Source organism: Nomascus leucogenys, chromosome 1a (assembly GCF_006542625.1).
Source record: "Nomascus leucogenys isolate Asia chromosome 1a, Asia_NLE_v1, whole genome shotgun sequence".
Classification (NCBI taxonomy): domain Eukaryota; kingdom Metazoa; phylum Chordata; class Mammalia; order Primates; family Hylobatidae; genus Nomascus; species Nomascus leucogenys.
The window spans coordinates 18,103,260-18,119,499 of NC_044381.1; the positions used below are offsets into that span (position 1 = coordinate 18,103,260).

At 34.8% G+C, this 16,240-nt stretch overlaps 1 protein-coding gene across 4 annotated transcripts in view; it reads left to right on the plus strand.

Moving 5' to 3' along the window:
• Positions 1-16,240, plus strand: part of CNTLN (centlein) — a 369,700-nt gene that overhangs the window by 264,459 nt on the left and 89,001 nt on the right. For 3 of the 4 annotated variants that reach the window (XM_030817536.1, XM_030817638.1, XM_030817707.1), the window contains 3 exons: positions 4,402-4,582; positions 10,895-10,988; positions 11,076-11,299. In XM_030817536.1, the coding sequence (XP_030673396.1) occupies positions 4,402-4,582; positions 10,895-10,988; positions 11,076-11,299 (499 nt within the window). The remainder of the gene's footprint in view (positions 1-4,401; positions 4,583-10,894; positions 10,989-11,075; positions 11,300-16,240) is intronic. The other variant, XM_030817587.1, reaches the window with a different exon arrangement.

The window sequence follows — 16,240 nt, forward strand, 5'->3', positions numbered from 1 at the left end:
CACCCCAGGCTAATTTTTGTATTTTTAGTAGAAATGGGGTTTCACCACGTTAGCGAGGCTGGTCTCGAACTCCTGATGTCAGGCAGTCTGCCCACCTCGGCCTCCCAAAGTGCTGGAATTACAGATGTGAGCCACCGTGCCCAGCCTAAAACAATTATTTTGAGGGTTACTACCACTTTGCCAAATTCAGAGGCTGATTCTCAGTCCCCACCTTATTTGACCTCTCAGCAGCATTTGACACAGTTGATTTCTACCTCTTGTTATTATAGTTTGCCACACCATACTCTTTATTTTCTTCTCACTGATATTTAACCTCAGTGTCATTTATTAGTTTTGTGACATTCCCCCTCAGTCTCTCACTTTTTAAGAGCTTCAGTCATTGGACATTGTCTTCAGTCACTGGACATTTTGTGTTGCTATAACAACACACAAAAAAATACCACAGACTGAATAACTTATAATGAAAGGAAATTTATTTCTTACAGTTCTGGAAGCTGAGCCCAGGTTGAGAGCACCGCATTTGGTGAGGGTCTTCTGGCTGTGTCATCATGGCCGAAGGTGGAAGGGCAAGGAGCCTGATAGAGCAAGAGAGGGCCAAATTTGCTTTTAAACAAGCCTGTTCTTATAACAAACTCACCCCCATGATAACATTAAATCATTCATGAGGCCTCGTGATCTAATCACCTCTTATTAGATTCCACCTCCCAACACTGTTGCATTGAGGATTATGTTTCCAAGATGTGAACTTTGGAGGACACATTAAAAGCTACACTCATTGTTTTGTGATCTCATAGTATTTATTAACATCATTGTTACCACCTATATTCCAGCCACCCCAAAATGTATGTATCCATTCTAGACCTCACTTCTGAATTTTATTTTATTTTATTATTATTATTTTTATTTTTCTTAGATGGAGTTTTGCTCTTGTTGCCCTGGCTGGAGTGCAATGGCGCGATCTCAGCTCACTGCAACCTCTGTCCCCTGGGTTCAAGCGATTCTCCAGAGTAGCTGGGTTTACAGGCATGCGCCACCACACCCAGCTAATTTTGTATTTTTAGAAGAGATGGGGTTTCTCCATGTTGGTCAGGCTCTGAATTTTAGACATGTAAAGTTAACTGTCAACTTACCATCATACTTGGATATCAAATAGCCTAATACAATCTCCTGGGCTTTACCCCACCAAGTCTGTTTCAGCTGCTGTCTTCCTCTTTCTCACTAATGATAATTCTATCTTTACAGTTGCACTGACCAAAAGCTTGATACCATCTTTGATTCCAGTCTTTCTGTCAGTCATTACATCTACTCTGTCAGGAAATCTTGGTGGATTTCTTTAGAAAAATATCCAGAAGTTGACCATTTCTTATCACTTTTCTTTGTCATCACTCTTATATCTATCATCAGTTGCCTGGAATATGAAAAGAACTTTCCTAACCACCCTCCCTGCTTTCAACCTTGTCTTTAGTCCATATTTACTGTGTTCTACCCACACTGGACTGATTGTTGCTCCCTGAAAGCAGGAACTTCTAACTTAGGGATTTTAGTTTGATGATGTCTTCTGCCTGGAATGTATTTAGCCAGATATCTAAAACAACCAACTCCCTCTCCTCTAAGTTTTGCTTCAGTATTACTAATGATCAATCTATTTCAGATTTCAGCCTGCCACCATTTTACCTCCCATAATTTGGATTCCTTCCTCTTATCTTGCTCATTTTTTCCCCAGTGGCCATTAATAATTTATAACATACTATATCATATTTCAAATTTATTATGCTTATTGTTTTCTTTGTGGATAGACTGTAAATTTATTCATGGATAGACTGTAAAGAATTTGTTCATCAATTCTTTCACATACATAGGGCATAGTAGCCATTCAATAAATATTTTTTGAATAATGAATGAATAAAGAATTATAAAGAGAAGGAAGCACTCTGCCCCATCACTAAGACACATCCCCCTCCTTCTGCCCCTGCCCACCCCCCACCAAGGGCTCTCCAATCAAATCTTAAACAGTTTGTTTTGAGAGTGTCTTATTATGAAATATGCTGCTTTTTATGACACTTTTCATACCATTTTGGCCATTACATATTGAATTTCTGCTAAGTTTTGGCCAAACAAAAAAGAGAAATAGAACATAAAAAGAGGTAAACAATTATAGTAGAACACATAAGCAAATAGATTATAGTATTCTGATTCAGAAATAATGAATTCTAGGGTACTGAAATAACTTGCAGATTTGATCAATTGCTGTTGGTATTTTGAAGGAGAACCCAAATGGTATGAGAATATGGGAAACAGAAAAGTGTAGTTGTGATATTAAAAACACAAAGAAGGGTAATTCTATAATTGGTGTTTTTGAAATAAATCCTAAATAAGGTTCTAGGACAGTATAAAAGAATACTTTGTGGATGTTTCTTAGTAGTGATTTCTCAAAGCCAGTATGGGTTCTTCAAGGGAAATTCTTATCAGACTAACCTGTAACCTTCTAAAATAGAATTACACTAAATACAGAACATCTGAGTTCTATCAAAGCATGTTTATCAAACTGTGATTAACATGATGTTGAAAGGGATGTAAAATACGTCACACAATAGAATCAAGATCCCCAAAGATCTCAATAGACTGGGGATATAGTTACACAAATGCCTACAGTGTAGTTTATTTGGCTATAAAATACCAGTTGCACTGTGCAATGGGAGAAATATGTGGCTTTAATAGTTGTCTGGGTGGTTTTGTTAAATCTTATTTGAAATACTTTAGGTGGTTTTGTTAAATCTTACTTGAGTCTGTAGTATGATGTACACGCCAGAGAAGCTTACACACTTTTAGTCTGCATCTACCAAGAGTTTTACTCAGTACCTCTCATAGTGTCCCAGGAAGATGAAACTGAATTCTGGATATGATGCTCCATCATGATAAGCTGAAACACATTCAAGACTGACCAGGGAGGCCTTGTGTGGTGGCTCACACCTGTAATCCCAGCACTTTGGGAGGCTGAGGCAGGTGGATTACCTGAAGTCAGGAGTTCGAGACCAGCCTGACCAACATGGTGAAACCCCATCTCTCCTAAAAATACAAAAAATTAGCCAGGCATCGTGGTGGGCACCTGTAATCCCAGCTACTCGGGAGACTGAGGCAGGAGAATTGCTTGAACCCTGAAGGTGGAGGTCGCAGTGAGCGAAGATCGCGCCACTGCACTCCAGCCTGGGTACAACAGAGTGAGACTGTCTCCAAAAAAAAAAAAAAAAAAAAAAAAATGGACTGACCAAGGAGATAAGGCATCTCAAAAGTATATGTGTTAGGAACATTTGAACAAGCTAGGGATGTTATTCTTCATGGTGTTTCAAGCAGCATATAACGATGTCTAAATAGTTAAAAGCTCATCCATGTGGGAAAGGGACTTACTTAAATGTTCCACACAACCTCAACACTTCCTATCTCCTACTCTTGTTTATTTTTGTTTATTTTTTTCTCTTTAACACATCACTATTAACATACTATGTATTTTACTACTTATTCTTGTTTCCTGTCCCTCTACCCTGACCAGGATAAAGGTTACATGAGGGAAGGGATTTTTTTTTCTACTTTGTTCACTACTACCTTAGCCTTTATGCCCACAAAAGTGCCTGGGCCTGGCTGGGTGCAGTGGCTTACACCTGTAATCCTAGCACTTTGGGAGGCTGAGACAGGCAGATCACGAGGTCAGGAGATCGAGACCATCCTGGCTAACACAGTGAAACCCTGTCTCTACTAAAAATACAAAAAATCAGCCAGGCGTGGTGGCGGGTGCCTGTAGTCCCAGCTACTTGGGAGGCTGAGGCAGGAGAATGGCATGAACCTGGGAGGTGGAGGTTGCAGAGAGCCACTGCACTCCAGCCTGGGCGACAGAGTAAGACTCTGTCTTAAAAAAAAAAAAGAAAAAGTGCCTGGGCCCATAGTTGGTGCTTAAGAAGTATTTTATTCAATGATAAATAGCCATAAGGGGTGAAACTAGAATCAGTGGATGAAAGCTTCAGAGATTCAAATTTTGTTTCAGGTGAAGGAAAACCTTTGTTAGAAATATTAAACTTTTCTGGCCTTGTTGGGAAAGTAGTGCATGCTCCAACCCTGGAAGTGTTACAGCAATTGCTTCCTGAGTTAACACTTGGTAGAAGTACTATAGAAATGATGTTAGTAGGGATTTGAAATTAGATAATCTGTTTTCTTGATGGGATTCTATAATTTTGTACAATATATTTAGACTCATTTTCCCTTTCACATTGAGAACCAGTAAATGCCCATGTTAAACTTGCAGCTTTATATACAATCTATGGTAAAATATTATTTGGTCTTGAACTTAAGACAAGTACATGCAACAACTTTTATTCTTGGGTTTTATGTCCCTACTTTTTTTCTAAAAAGCAGTGATTCTGAAGCACAGACCTCTCAAACTTTGGGAACAATTATTGTAGAAACATCCCAGAAAATAAGTCCTACAGAAGATGGAAAAGACCAGAAAGAAAGTGATCCAACAGAAGACAGCCAAACACAAGGAAAAGAAATAGTACAGACATATTTAAATATAGATGGCAAGACCCCAAAGGTAAATGACACAGTTTTGCTTAATTGTATGCTATGTTTTAAATTGTATCTTATGCTTTATAACTTAAGTAAATAAATGTTAGTATTGATTTAATTTGAATTCTTAAAAGTTAAGTCTTCTTTGAAATATACAGTGAAAATATTCATTTTTAAATAATTTTCAAGTACTTGTTTGTTACAGTCTTTTTCATAGATGACAATAAATACTATTCTTATAAATCTTAAGGTATTTATATCTCAGCAAAAAAGTGGTTAATAAGCTCATTATTGTTTTCAGGTATATGAAATATTCCAAGTGACGAAACTTCTTTTTGTATATTAGTCTTTGCAATGATAAAGTCATTTAGTCGGACCAAGTCTTTAAATTACTTATTTCTAACCAACCTCTCAATGTATTTTACATTTTGAAAAATTGAAGTTCTAATACAACTTATTCAGTAATTCCTACTGCTGATACGTCATGGCACCAAATGTTTACCTATTTAACATAAATCAGTGAAAAATTAAGGAAAGTTCATTTTTATTTTGTCGTAAAAATTAGGTTGTCTTTGAATTAACCTATAAGATTCTTTTAAAACATAATTCAAAAACATTTATTTTTTGAGCTCTTGCCAGCACTTTGGAGGAAAGGTCTTCTTTAGTTACTACCAGAATAAAGTTCAGACCAAGAATATATGCTAAATGCCTGCTGATTGATTGATAAATAGATTTTATAGAAATTTTTGCTGCTCTTCATTGATACTTGATAGGTTAATCTTTCTCATTTCCGCTACTTTTTTGTGTATGTTGAGGTATATCATTGTGAGTTTAAGTTTCTGTGATTACTAATACAATGTTGAGTACTTTCTCATGGTTATTGGCCATTTGGAATTTTTTAGTAAATTGCCTCTTCAAGTCTCTGCCCATTTTCCACATGAGTTGTCTGTATTTTTCTTATTGGCTTAGAAATTTTTACCTATGCTATAGATGAGCCTTTTGTTGGTTATGTATTGTTGATATCTTTTCCTACTCCATGGTGTGCCTTTTTACTCTTCTTACTGGAGTCTTCTGAAGAATATTAACATCTCAATTCTAATGTGGCCAAACTTAACCAATTTTTTGTTTATGAATAGTACATTTTGTGTTCTGTATAATGCATTGCTTACTGCAATGTAGATATATCCTATACTACCTTCCATGTTATCTTTTCCTATATTTTTCTATTTCCTGTATTTTTCTGTTTTGATTTTCACATCAATGTCTAGCATTGATTTTTTCATGTGATGTAAGATAGGGATTAAGTTTACTAATTTTTCCCCAATATTTGTCATGAACTTTTTCCTTACTTTATTCAAAGATGCCACCTTTATTGTAAATCCAATGTACGTAAGCATAGGGATATTTCTCTAGGCTTTTTCTTCTATTCCTTCAGTAAATGTATCAGTATCATGCTGTCTTAGTTACATTTTAGTAGTCTCGATTGCTTGTTCAACAAGTTTCCCACCTTCTTGTTCATCAAGAGTATCTTCTTGGTCCTTTACTCTTCAAAATGAATTTAAAATCAGCTTAAGTTCTACAAAAACTTTTTTTGGGATTTTGATAGTGACTCTATTAACCTAAATTAATATAAAACAAGAAGAAGACACTGAAAGGTAGAGAGAAGGCAGCAAACCAGCTAGCTGCCTCAGCACTCAAGGCACAACATGGTGGTGAGTTCTCTGGGTTTTCATTTTGCTTCATGTATCCTGGCCTGGATACCTGAAATCCCCAACCTAGAAACCTCAGTAGGTCAGACAATACATGCCCCGGATAAAACCCTTCTTTTAGCCAAAGGACCTGGAAAAGGCCAGCCTAGCAAGACAGAAAAGCTTACATAGTAAGTGTCCTACTCCAGGCAAACACCAGAGAAAAAATTGCAACCCTGTTTCCAGCCCCATCTGTAAAGCCCTAGTGGGAACCTAGACTTTCACTCTTACCTGGCAATAAGTAGGCACTCTTCACCTCTCCTCCTCCTATCAGGGTGATGCCAGAGAAAACCAAGTATGGAGCTAGTGATAATGACCTCCTCCTGGAATCCCCAACCCCTGGGCTGCAGACCAGTACCTGTTGTGGCCGGCTAGGAACTGGCTTACACAGCAGAAGGTGAGAGGTGGGTGAGCCATTGTTATGGCCTGAGCTCTGCCTCCCATTAGACCAGTGGAGGCATTAGACTCTCACATGAGCATGAACCCTGCTGTGAACTGCGCATGCAAGGGATCTTGGTTGCCGCTCCTTATGAGAATCTAATGCCTGATGATCTGAGGTAGAACAGTTTAATCCCGAAACCATCTCCACCTCCCCGACCCACTCCACCGCCTATCCATGCAAAAATTTTCTTCCACAAAACTGGTTTTTGGTGCCAAAAAGGTTAAGAACCACTGACTCCCTCCTTTCCATGTCATTGGAGATCACATAGGGAACCTGGATATCCATCTCCATTCAGCTTTGAAATGCCTTTCCCTTCTGAACAAGATAATTTCAGAGGCCAAGTGCAGAGATGGGGAATTTAATTACTACTTATACCTAACAAGCCCCTATCCCCTCCCCATGATGTCAATGGAAGCCCAGTGGGGAACATTAACGAGGTCCCCCTCCATTATTCAGCCATGATGGTATCAGCAGATGCCTACTGGGTAGCCTGAAGTTCTGCCCTCCCCAAGCAGTAATAAGGTGGCCCTCTCCAACCAGGTTGTCAACTAAGACTGGATTCCCACTTCCATCTGGCAGTAATTAGATGGTGTGCTCCTTGCCCCATCAGTGTGGTGTCAGATGAGGCCTGTTCAAATAAGATTCAAATAAGATACAGAACATTGAAGTTCTAATACTTGAAATATAATAGCCAAAATGTCCAGGATACAATTGAAAATCACACCTCATACCAAGATCCAGGAAAACCTCAATTATATCAACAGAAGCCAACAGCAAGATGACAGATGTTGGAGTTACAGACAGTCCCCAACTCACTACAATGGTTTGAGTTAAAATTTTTCTACTTTATGTTGGTGTGAAATTGATACATGTTTAGTAGAAATCGTACTTTGAATACCCATGCAATGGTTCTTTTTATCACTTTTAGGGCAGTATTCAATAAATAAATTACATGACATATTCAATACATTATTATAAAATAAGCTTTGTGTTAGATGATTTCGCCCAGCTGTAGGCTAATGTAAGTGTTCTGAGTAGGCTAGGGTAAGCTATGATGTTTGGTAGGTCAGATGTATTAAATTCATTTTTGATTTATGATGTTTTCAACTTAATGAGTTTATCAGGATGTAATAATGGATACTCATTGTATGTCAGGAGGCACCTGTATATGACAAGTATATTAAAGTTGCTGCCATCAAAATGCTTTAGCAAGCAATTATGGACAGGCCTAAAACAAAACAAAATAGGCCTAAATAGATTATCTCAATAAAGAATTAGAAAGTCTCAGCAAATAAGTAGAAGATATAAAAATACCCAAATCTAAATTTTAGAACTGAAAAATTAAATAACTATGTTTGCCCCACAGATGGTGGCATTAATCCTTATCACCCAAAATTGATTCAGATGTCAAGACTGATGGTACCATACACCCACCATTATTATTCACATAATGGAACAGAGAATCTAGAAATGGATCCACACAAGTATGAACAACTGAGTTTTGACCAAGGTGGAAAGGAAGGATAATCCTTTCAAAAAATGGTGCTGGAGCAATTGGATATTTCTACGCAAAAAATGAAGGAACCTATACCTACACTTTACACTTTATGCAAAAATTAATTTGAGGTGGCTCACATATAAATGTAGAATATTAAATCATAAAACTTTCAGAAAGAAATATAAGAGAAAATCTTCAAGTCTTAGAGCTGAATGAAGAGTTTTTAGACATGATACCAAAAGCATGATCCATAAAAGAAAACATCAGTAAATTAGACTTCATTAAAATTAAGAACTTTTGCTCCTCAAAAGACACTATATAGAAGATGAAAAGACAAGCCACAGAGTGAGAGGAATGTTTAAAAACCATGTGTCTGACAAAAGTCTCGTAGCTTGAATATATAAAGAACACTCAAAACTCAACAGGAAGAAATTAAACAATCTAGTTACAAAATAGGCAAAAGATATGAGCAAACATTTTACCAAAAAAGAATTTACGGATGGCAAATTAGCACATACAAAGATTTTCAACATCACTATTAGGGAACAGCTAACGTAAAAATTAGTGAAAATACCAAGTGCTGACCAAGGGGACAGGGAAACTGGATCTCTCATATATTGTTCATGTGAATATAAAATTCTATATTACAGCACTCTGAAAAAGTTTGTCAGTTTCTTAAAAACTAAACTTACCATACAACCCAGCTATCACACCCTTAGACACATCCCACAGACATGAAAATATATGTTTACCAAAAAAAGTTGTACATGAATGATCATAGAACCTTTATTTGTAATAGCTGAAAACTGGAAACAACCAAAATTCTCTTCAATAGCTGAACAGCTAAACAAACTGTGGTACATCTGTAACACAGGAAACTTCTCAGCAATAAAAAGAAGCTAACTATTGACGTATACAATGTCGTAGCTTTCTGACCTGAAATTTCTCATCTTGGATTGAGAACTAGGCTTTCTTTCTTGCCTTCTGCATTCTGTGTTGCTATTTAAGTGGAATTTCAAGGTCACAAGGGATTGTCAGTTGTTCTACATTTTGCTGGCCACTTTGTTGGTCACTTTTGTATGGTCTCTGAATTTCTGCTTTCACTTCATTTTTGACCTCTGACATTTCCCTTGTATTTTTTGCCATGTTAGAAATACACTTTAAGTGTGTTTGTTTCATAGTATGAGAGTTTTCTTGAGTTTGTATTCAGTAATAGTACTAGAAACAGAAGCCCACTTCTTTGTAATTTAATGTTAGCTACTGTTAATTTGATACCAAATCTGGTGACTGATATTAGTACTTCAATTGGTAGTTGTAGTTTGGATCTTTTTTTTAACAGTGCTCAGTGCGTGGCTGATACTTAAATACTAATTAAATCTTAATAAAGCAATTAAAAATTTATATTGCCAGTTCTGAAGATAAGTTTAAATGAAGCATTTCAAAAATATTTTTAGAAATGAAACATTGTTAGGGTTTTATAATTTCTGAAACTAATCATTTCAAAGGAAAACCTTATTTTAGATATAGGCTTCTGGTATATGTGTTAATCAGTTTCATGACTTTCAGGCAATTTTTTGCTGGTTTGAGATCTTTTAAAAAGTTATTTTTAAAATAAGAAATAATTTTCGAGATTGAATATATCTATGTTTCCCAGCCAATAAATTCTTAAACAAGGCGGGGCACCGTGGCTCACGCCCATAATCCCAACACTTTGGGAGGCTGAGGCGAGTGGCTCACTGGATACCAGGAGTTTGAAAGCAGCCTGGACAGCATGGTGAAACCCCATCTCTACCAAAAATTCAAAAATTAGCTGGGGGTGGTGGTCCCTGTAGTCCCAGGTACTTGGGAGGCTGAGGCATGAGAATCACTTGAACCCGGGAGGCGGAGATGGCGGTGAACTGAGATTGTGCCACTGCACTCCAGCCTGAGTGACAAAGCCAGACTCTCTCTCAAAAGAAAAAAAAAATCTTGAGATCACATGTTTTACTACTAATATATACATTTTTAAATTGGTGAAACATTTTGAAACCAAAAGTCAACAAGCCTTCATTTTATTCAGCCTCAGTGTATTAGAATGCCATGAGGAAAACATACAGCTTCAGGAGGTTATTTTATTATTGTCAGCATTATTTTTAGCTTTATTTGTCAGAAGGCTATTAGCTTCATTTGTCAGCATATAATAGAGTATTTGAGAAAAGGGCCTATATTTTCAGAGAATAAGTTATTAATTATTCACATTTTACTTTTGTTAGTTACCCTATTTACTCCTAAGTTTTTAAGCTATCCCTAGATTAAATTTCTACTTCTTTGGAGTTGATTTTATATCTGTATCTTCTGCCTGCTAGTTAAAATTCAGTGTATACAATAAGTTCATTTGTAAGTTCTTGGTATCAGTTATAGAATTTTATCATCTAGAGTTTAAAAAATATTTTTTTCAATTTTTTTTTGTAAGAGACAGACTTGCTCTGTTGCCCAGGCTGGTCTCAAACTCCTGGCCCCAAGCAGTCCTCCTGCCTTGGCCTCCCATAGACTTAAAAAAAAATTCTGCATAAACAATTGTATTTTTAAGTAAAGAGATGTTACTTATATCAGTTCACTTGATGTTGTTATTGAAGAATAATACAATTTTTATGAAACCTTCAAATTTAGAACTATTTTCGTGATAAGAATGCCAAAAAGCCAACTTTTCAAAAGAAGAATTGTAAGAAGCAAAAGAGTTCACATACAGCAGTTCCTACTAGAGGTAAGAATGTATATGCAATTAACAATATGTCTTTTAAAATTTAAATCTAATTTTTTAAATATTATGAACAATGTTATTTTTATGTAGTCAACAGAGAAAAGTACAAAAATATAACTGCCCAGAAATCAAGTAGCAATATTATTTTATTACGAGAACGGATTATATCCTTGCAACAACAAAACAGTGTACTTCAGAATGCCAAGAAAACAGCAGAATTGTCTGTTAAAGAATATAAAGAAATTAATGAAAAGCTCCTCCATCAACAGCAAGTATCCGATCAACGATTTCAGACAAGCAGGCAGACAATAAAGGTAAAGAGAATTTTAAGATTGAATAGTAGTATACTATATTGTAAAAGTGCATATTTTGTTTTACATGTATTGTTTAGTTTATATTTGTATTAGGCAGGTTTATGAGTTTTAAAAAATCCCAGGCACTGTTTACTAGTGTAATTAGTTTAATTACTGGACTTCTTTAATAAGGCCCATATTAAAAGATAACATACATGAGGGAAGGAACTCTGAATCAAAAAGACACTTTACTAGCGTTCCCGTTCCACTTAGTTTTTCTCATCTTTGAAATGTTTTTACATATTCTGTATTGTGTTACATCTTAGTTTTTAAAAACAGGCTTCATACATACGTATAGCTTACCCGTTTGCCTAGGTTTGAAACTTTGTGTTTATGATAAGTTACATTATTAAACTAGTATATTCATCAGTTATTCTTTGCAAATACTAGTATAAAATGTGAAGATTTTAATATAAGTATCTATTTTAATGTATTCCAGTAATCTATCTATGGTTCTTTTTACTCAGGCAAATAGTCAACATTATATCTTACTCCTGGTAAGGTAATCTTAAACCACAAGTTTAACTTACACTTTGAGATGAAGTTAAAGCAAATGAAAAAGAAAAGATTTTTTGTTCTTTAGGTCTCCATTCTTTACGCTGTTTGCTTGTGTAATGAATGATTTCTTAGAAAATTATTTTGCACATAAAAATTTATTTCATTATATTAGAAAACAATCTTTAAATCACTGTCACACATAATTTTAAGTTACAGTTAAATTCTCTAATTCTGGTATCTAGTGCTTTGATTCAAACAATACATATAAACATTTTAATGGTGAAGGATTAGTGTTATGCCAGTTAAGAATTGTGTTCTGACTTTATTCCCAGAGTAGCCTTATACCCAAACCTTAACTACATTCCAACTTACACCAGAAGTTTCTAGATTTTACAGGCTTGGCCGTTGGAAATGTGGCAGTGGGATACCAGATAAGACCGAGCTCTATGTTAGAATTTAGACACAGCCACTGATACCACAACCACTGTATAGGAACCACATTTCCCAAAATGATTTCATCCCATATACATTTTACTGGCTAGAATTTTCTTTTCTTCTCTTTAATATCCTCTCTTTCTTCCCTTTCGTTTTCCTTTCTCCTACGCTTCCTTTCTTTCTTCTCTAGTTAAATGACATTGTTTTATATCTCACCGTGATATTATAAACTATCTGTATTCCTAAGTTTTTTTTTGTGCAAATAGCAAAGTGACATGAAAGAACATTTTTTAAAAGAAAGAAAAAATTCTCAACTTTAATTGTTCAATCTTATTATACAAAAAACATTTGAACTTTTCAGTGTTCTCTTAAATAATATACTAGACCACTAGCTTTTCATAAGAGTAAATTCTGATATTGTCAGAGGAAAATTATAAAAGATTAGAGTTGTTACGAAAACTATTTTCCTCATTCTCCTTGGAAAAGGATTTTCTTCATTGAGAGTTTGAAAAGTAGTGGTATAGTTATTTCTTGGGAGTTCCTTAAATTGCATACAGTAAGAGAAAAATAAAAATAGTACACTAGGGATTCAACTAAAAATCTGTGTTGGACATACTTTTTTTTTCTTTTTCGCAATCAATTTTAATGTCCTTTCTTATAATTTTTGAGGTGCCATACTTGGTAGTATCAAGTAAGAAATCCACATTTTAGCACAGATTTCAACTACTTGTAAAGAGAAAATTAGGAGGTATAAAAAAACACCTCAGTTACTGCATGGTTCATGTGCATTTTAGAGAGAGTATGGTATCGATGATCAAATGAGTTACTTTAATATGAATTTCTCCCTGAAGTTGCCCTCAATTCTAGCTATTTCGAATCTCAGCTATTCCAAGGAAAATGTCTTACTTTTGCTACTATGTTATAGGTATAACATATATTTCATTGTTATATGTGATTTTATTTTTTAATACAGATTTTCTTTAGATGATAGAAAGGTCCAAGAACATCTAATATTCAAAAAAGTACTTCAGGAAAGAATAAGAATCAGAATTTAGAAATTTTCCATCTCAAAAATCGCTATTAACTCAAATAAATGTAACTAGTGATTAACTAGAATTAGATTTAATTTGAATATTCTGTACATATGGAGAAATAACTGATGTGGCAACTAAGAATTCTCTACTGATAAAGTAACTCCCCAAATATTACATAGATACAGACAAATTCTCTTTAGTTAATACATTAGTATAGTCTTTGTGGGCTCTAACATAATAACCAAAGCTTGGGATAGAAGATGTCAAGATCCCAGATTCTCATCTACTGAGAAATTTTTCAGGTTACCAACTTGAGGATTTGGGTAGTATCTGTTGATTTCTGTGATATTTTTAATAATGGAACTTAGGAAAACAGATTAAGTTCAGTCTTTCTTTTCCTGCCTATTTGTGGTAGAATTCCTATATGCTCGGTAAATATTCTAATTTAATTATTTTATATCTGTATCTTGTGATTTTAAAACCCTCAACATTTTTTTTTATTCTAAAGTATTGAATCAGGCATCAATAGGTTTTGAACTTACAGGTCTTGAATTTGTTGTGCATTAATAATTAACATTTAAGACAGATTTCAATATTTGGGCAGCCTCCATACTAAAGATATTACTTTATATTCAGGAAAACTTTTCAAAGACTTTCAACTTTTTCATATGTAATTAAAAGTACCATTGCTCGTTAGGAGGTTGATAAGAGGAACACAAAGTATTCTTTGGTATTTTTTTTCCCTATCAGTTTCATTGCAATGTGTTTTAAACCATTATAGAATTTCCTCAAAAAAGCTTAGAAGAAGAAATTTGAACTGTATAGGCCAAACCACTAAAGTTTTGGAAGAAAATTTTAACCAAGATAATAGATTTTTTACATGTTTAGACTGAGCTGTCATCACTTTAACTGGAATTTTTTTTTTTTTTAACATTTTGCCTACTCTAAAGATATGTATTACATATAGATAGTATTTTACAACTATGAGCTAAATAGTACACTAGGTAAATGGCAAATATTTGTGATTCTCAAAAGCAGGTACTGTAAATATCATTGTAAAATATTCTGAACCTATTTTGAAATGCACTACAGCCCTATACTAAGCATTATTCTATAGATGGAATATATAAATAGCCATCAGCTATTTTCAAGAATAAGTATAAATCTTTGGCATTTGTTCAAAGTATGTATCTGTTGCCACAGGTGTAAAGATATGAGTAAAAAACATGCTAGCCCCATTCTTCAGAGCTCCCTTTTAATATGAGGAAAATGTTATACACACACAATGTTTAATTTTATAGATTTATTTATGCTTCTCAGGTCATACACTATTTAATTTAGACAAAAAGTAGGAAAATAATATTTTCTCAGGCTAGGCATTCAAACATGAGAAATTAACTTTGTTTTCTATAAAAGATTTTTGGAAAGTTAGAAGATACAGAGAAATAGAAAGCATATATAAGAAATACCCTTATACCCTTCAGAAATTAATATATATTCTTCCACTGTATATTTTAAAGATAGAAAATGTGATAAATAAAGCTACATTTTTATTTAATCATTATCTCCAGCCCCATCCTCTTCTACCTGTCTCTGGAGACACTTTCAGGTGTTCATACTAATTTTCCAATAATTTAAAAAATTGTTGCACACATACGTACATTGATAAATAATATATAGCATTATTTTTATTGTAGTATAGTTTGTTTGTTTTTGAGATGGAGTCTCACTCTGTCATCTAGGCTGGAGTGCAGTGGCGCAATCTTGGCTCACTGCAACCTCCGCCTCCCGGGTTCAAGCAATTCTGGCTCAGCCTCCCGAGTAGCTGGGACTATAGGCATGCAACACCACACCTGGCTAACTTTTGTATTTTTGGTAGAGTCGGGGTTTCACCATGTTGGCTAGGGTGGTCTTGAACTCCTAACCTCATGTGATCCACCCACATCAGCCTCCCAAAGTGTAGCCATTGGGTCCTGGGCTTTTCTTTGCTGGGAGATTTTTTATTAGGGCTTTGTTTTGGTTACTTGCTATTGGTCTGTTCAGGTTTTGGATTTCTTCATGGTTCAATCTCGGTAGATTGTATATGTCTAGGAATTTGTCTATTTGTTCTAGATTTTCCAGATTATTGGCATATAGCTGGTGATAGTAGCCACTAACAATGCTTTAAATTTATGCAGTATCTGTTGTAATATCTGCTTTTTCACCTCTGATATTATTTGTCTTCTCTTTTTCTTGGTCTGGTTAAAGGTTTGTACATTTTGTTTTACTTTTTGAGAAACTAACTTTTTGTTTTATTGATTTTTTTCATACTGTTTTATTCATTTTAATTTCATTTATTTCTGCTCTGATCTTTATTATTTCTTTTCTTCTACTAATTTTGGGTTTGGTTTGCTCTAGTTTTTCTAGTTCTTCAAGTTGCATCATTAGGTTGTTTAACTGAAATTTTTCTTCTCTTTTGATGTAAGCACTTTTAGGTATAAACTTCCCTCTTAGTATTGCTTTTGCTGTATTCCCTAGGTCTTGGTATGTTGTGCTTCGATTATTTGTTTCAAGAAATTATTGAATTTTCCTCTTAATTTCTTCACTTGTCATTCAGGAACATATTGTGTGATTTCCATGTGTTTCTACAGTTTCCAAAGTTCCTCTTGTTATTGATTTCTACTTTAATTCCATTGTGATCAGAGAAAATACTTGATACAATTTCAACTTATTTGAAATTTTTAAGATTTGTTTTGTGGCCTAACATATGGTCTATTCTTGAGACTCATCCATATGCTAAGGAGAAGAATGTGTATTCTGCAGCTGTTTGATGAAGTGTTCTGTAAATATCTATGAGGTCCATTTGGTTTATAATGTAGATTAAGTCTGATGTTTCTTTGTTGATTTTCTATCTGGATGATCTGTCCATTGCTGAAAGTAGGGTATTGAGATCTCC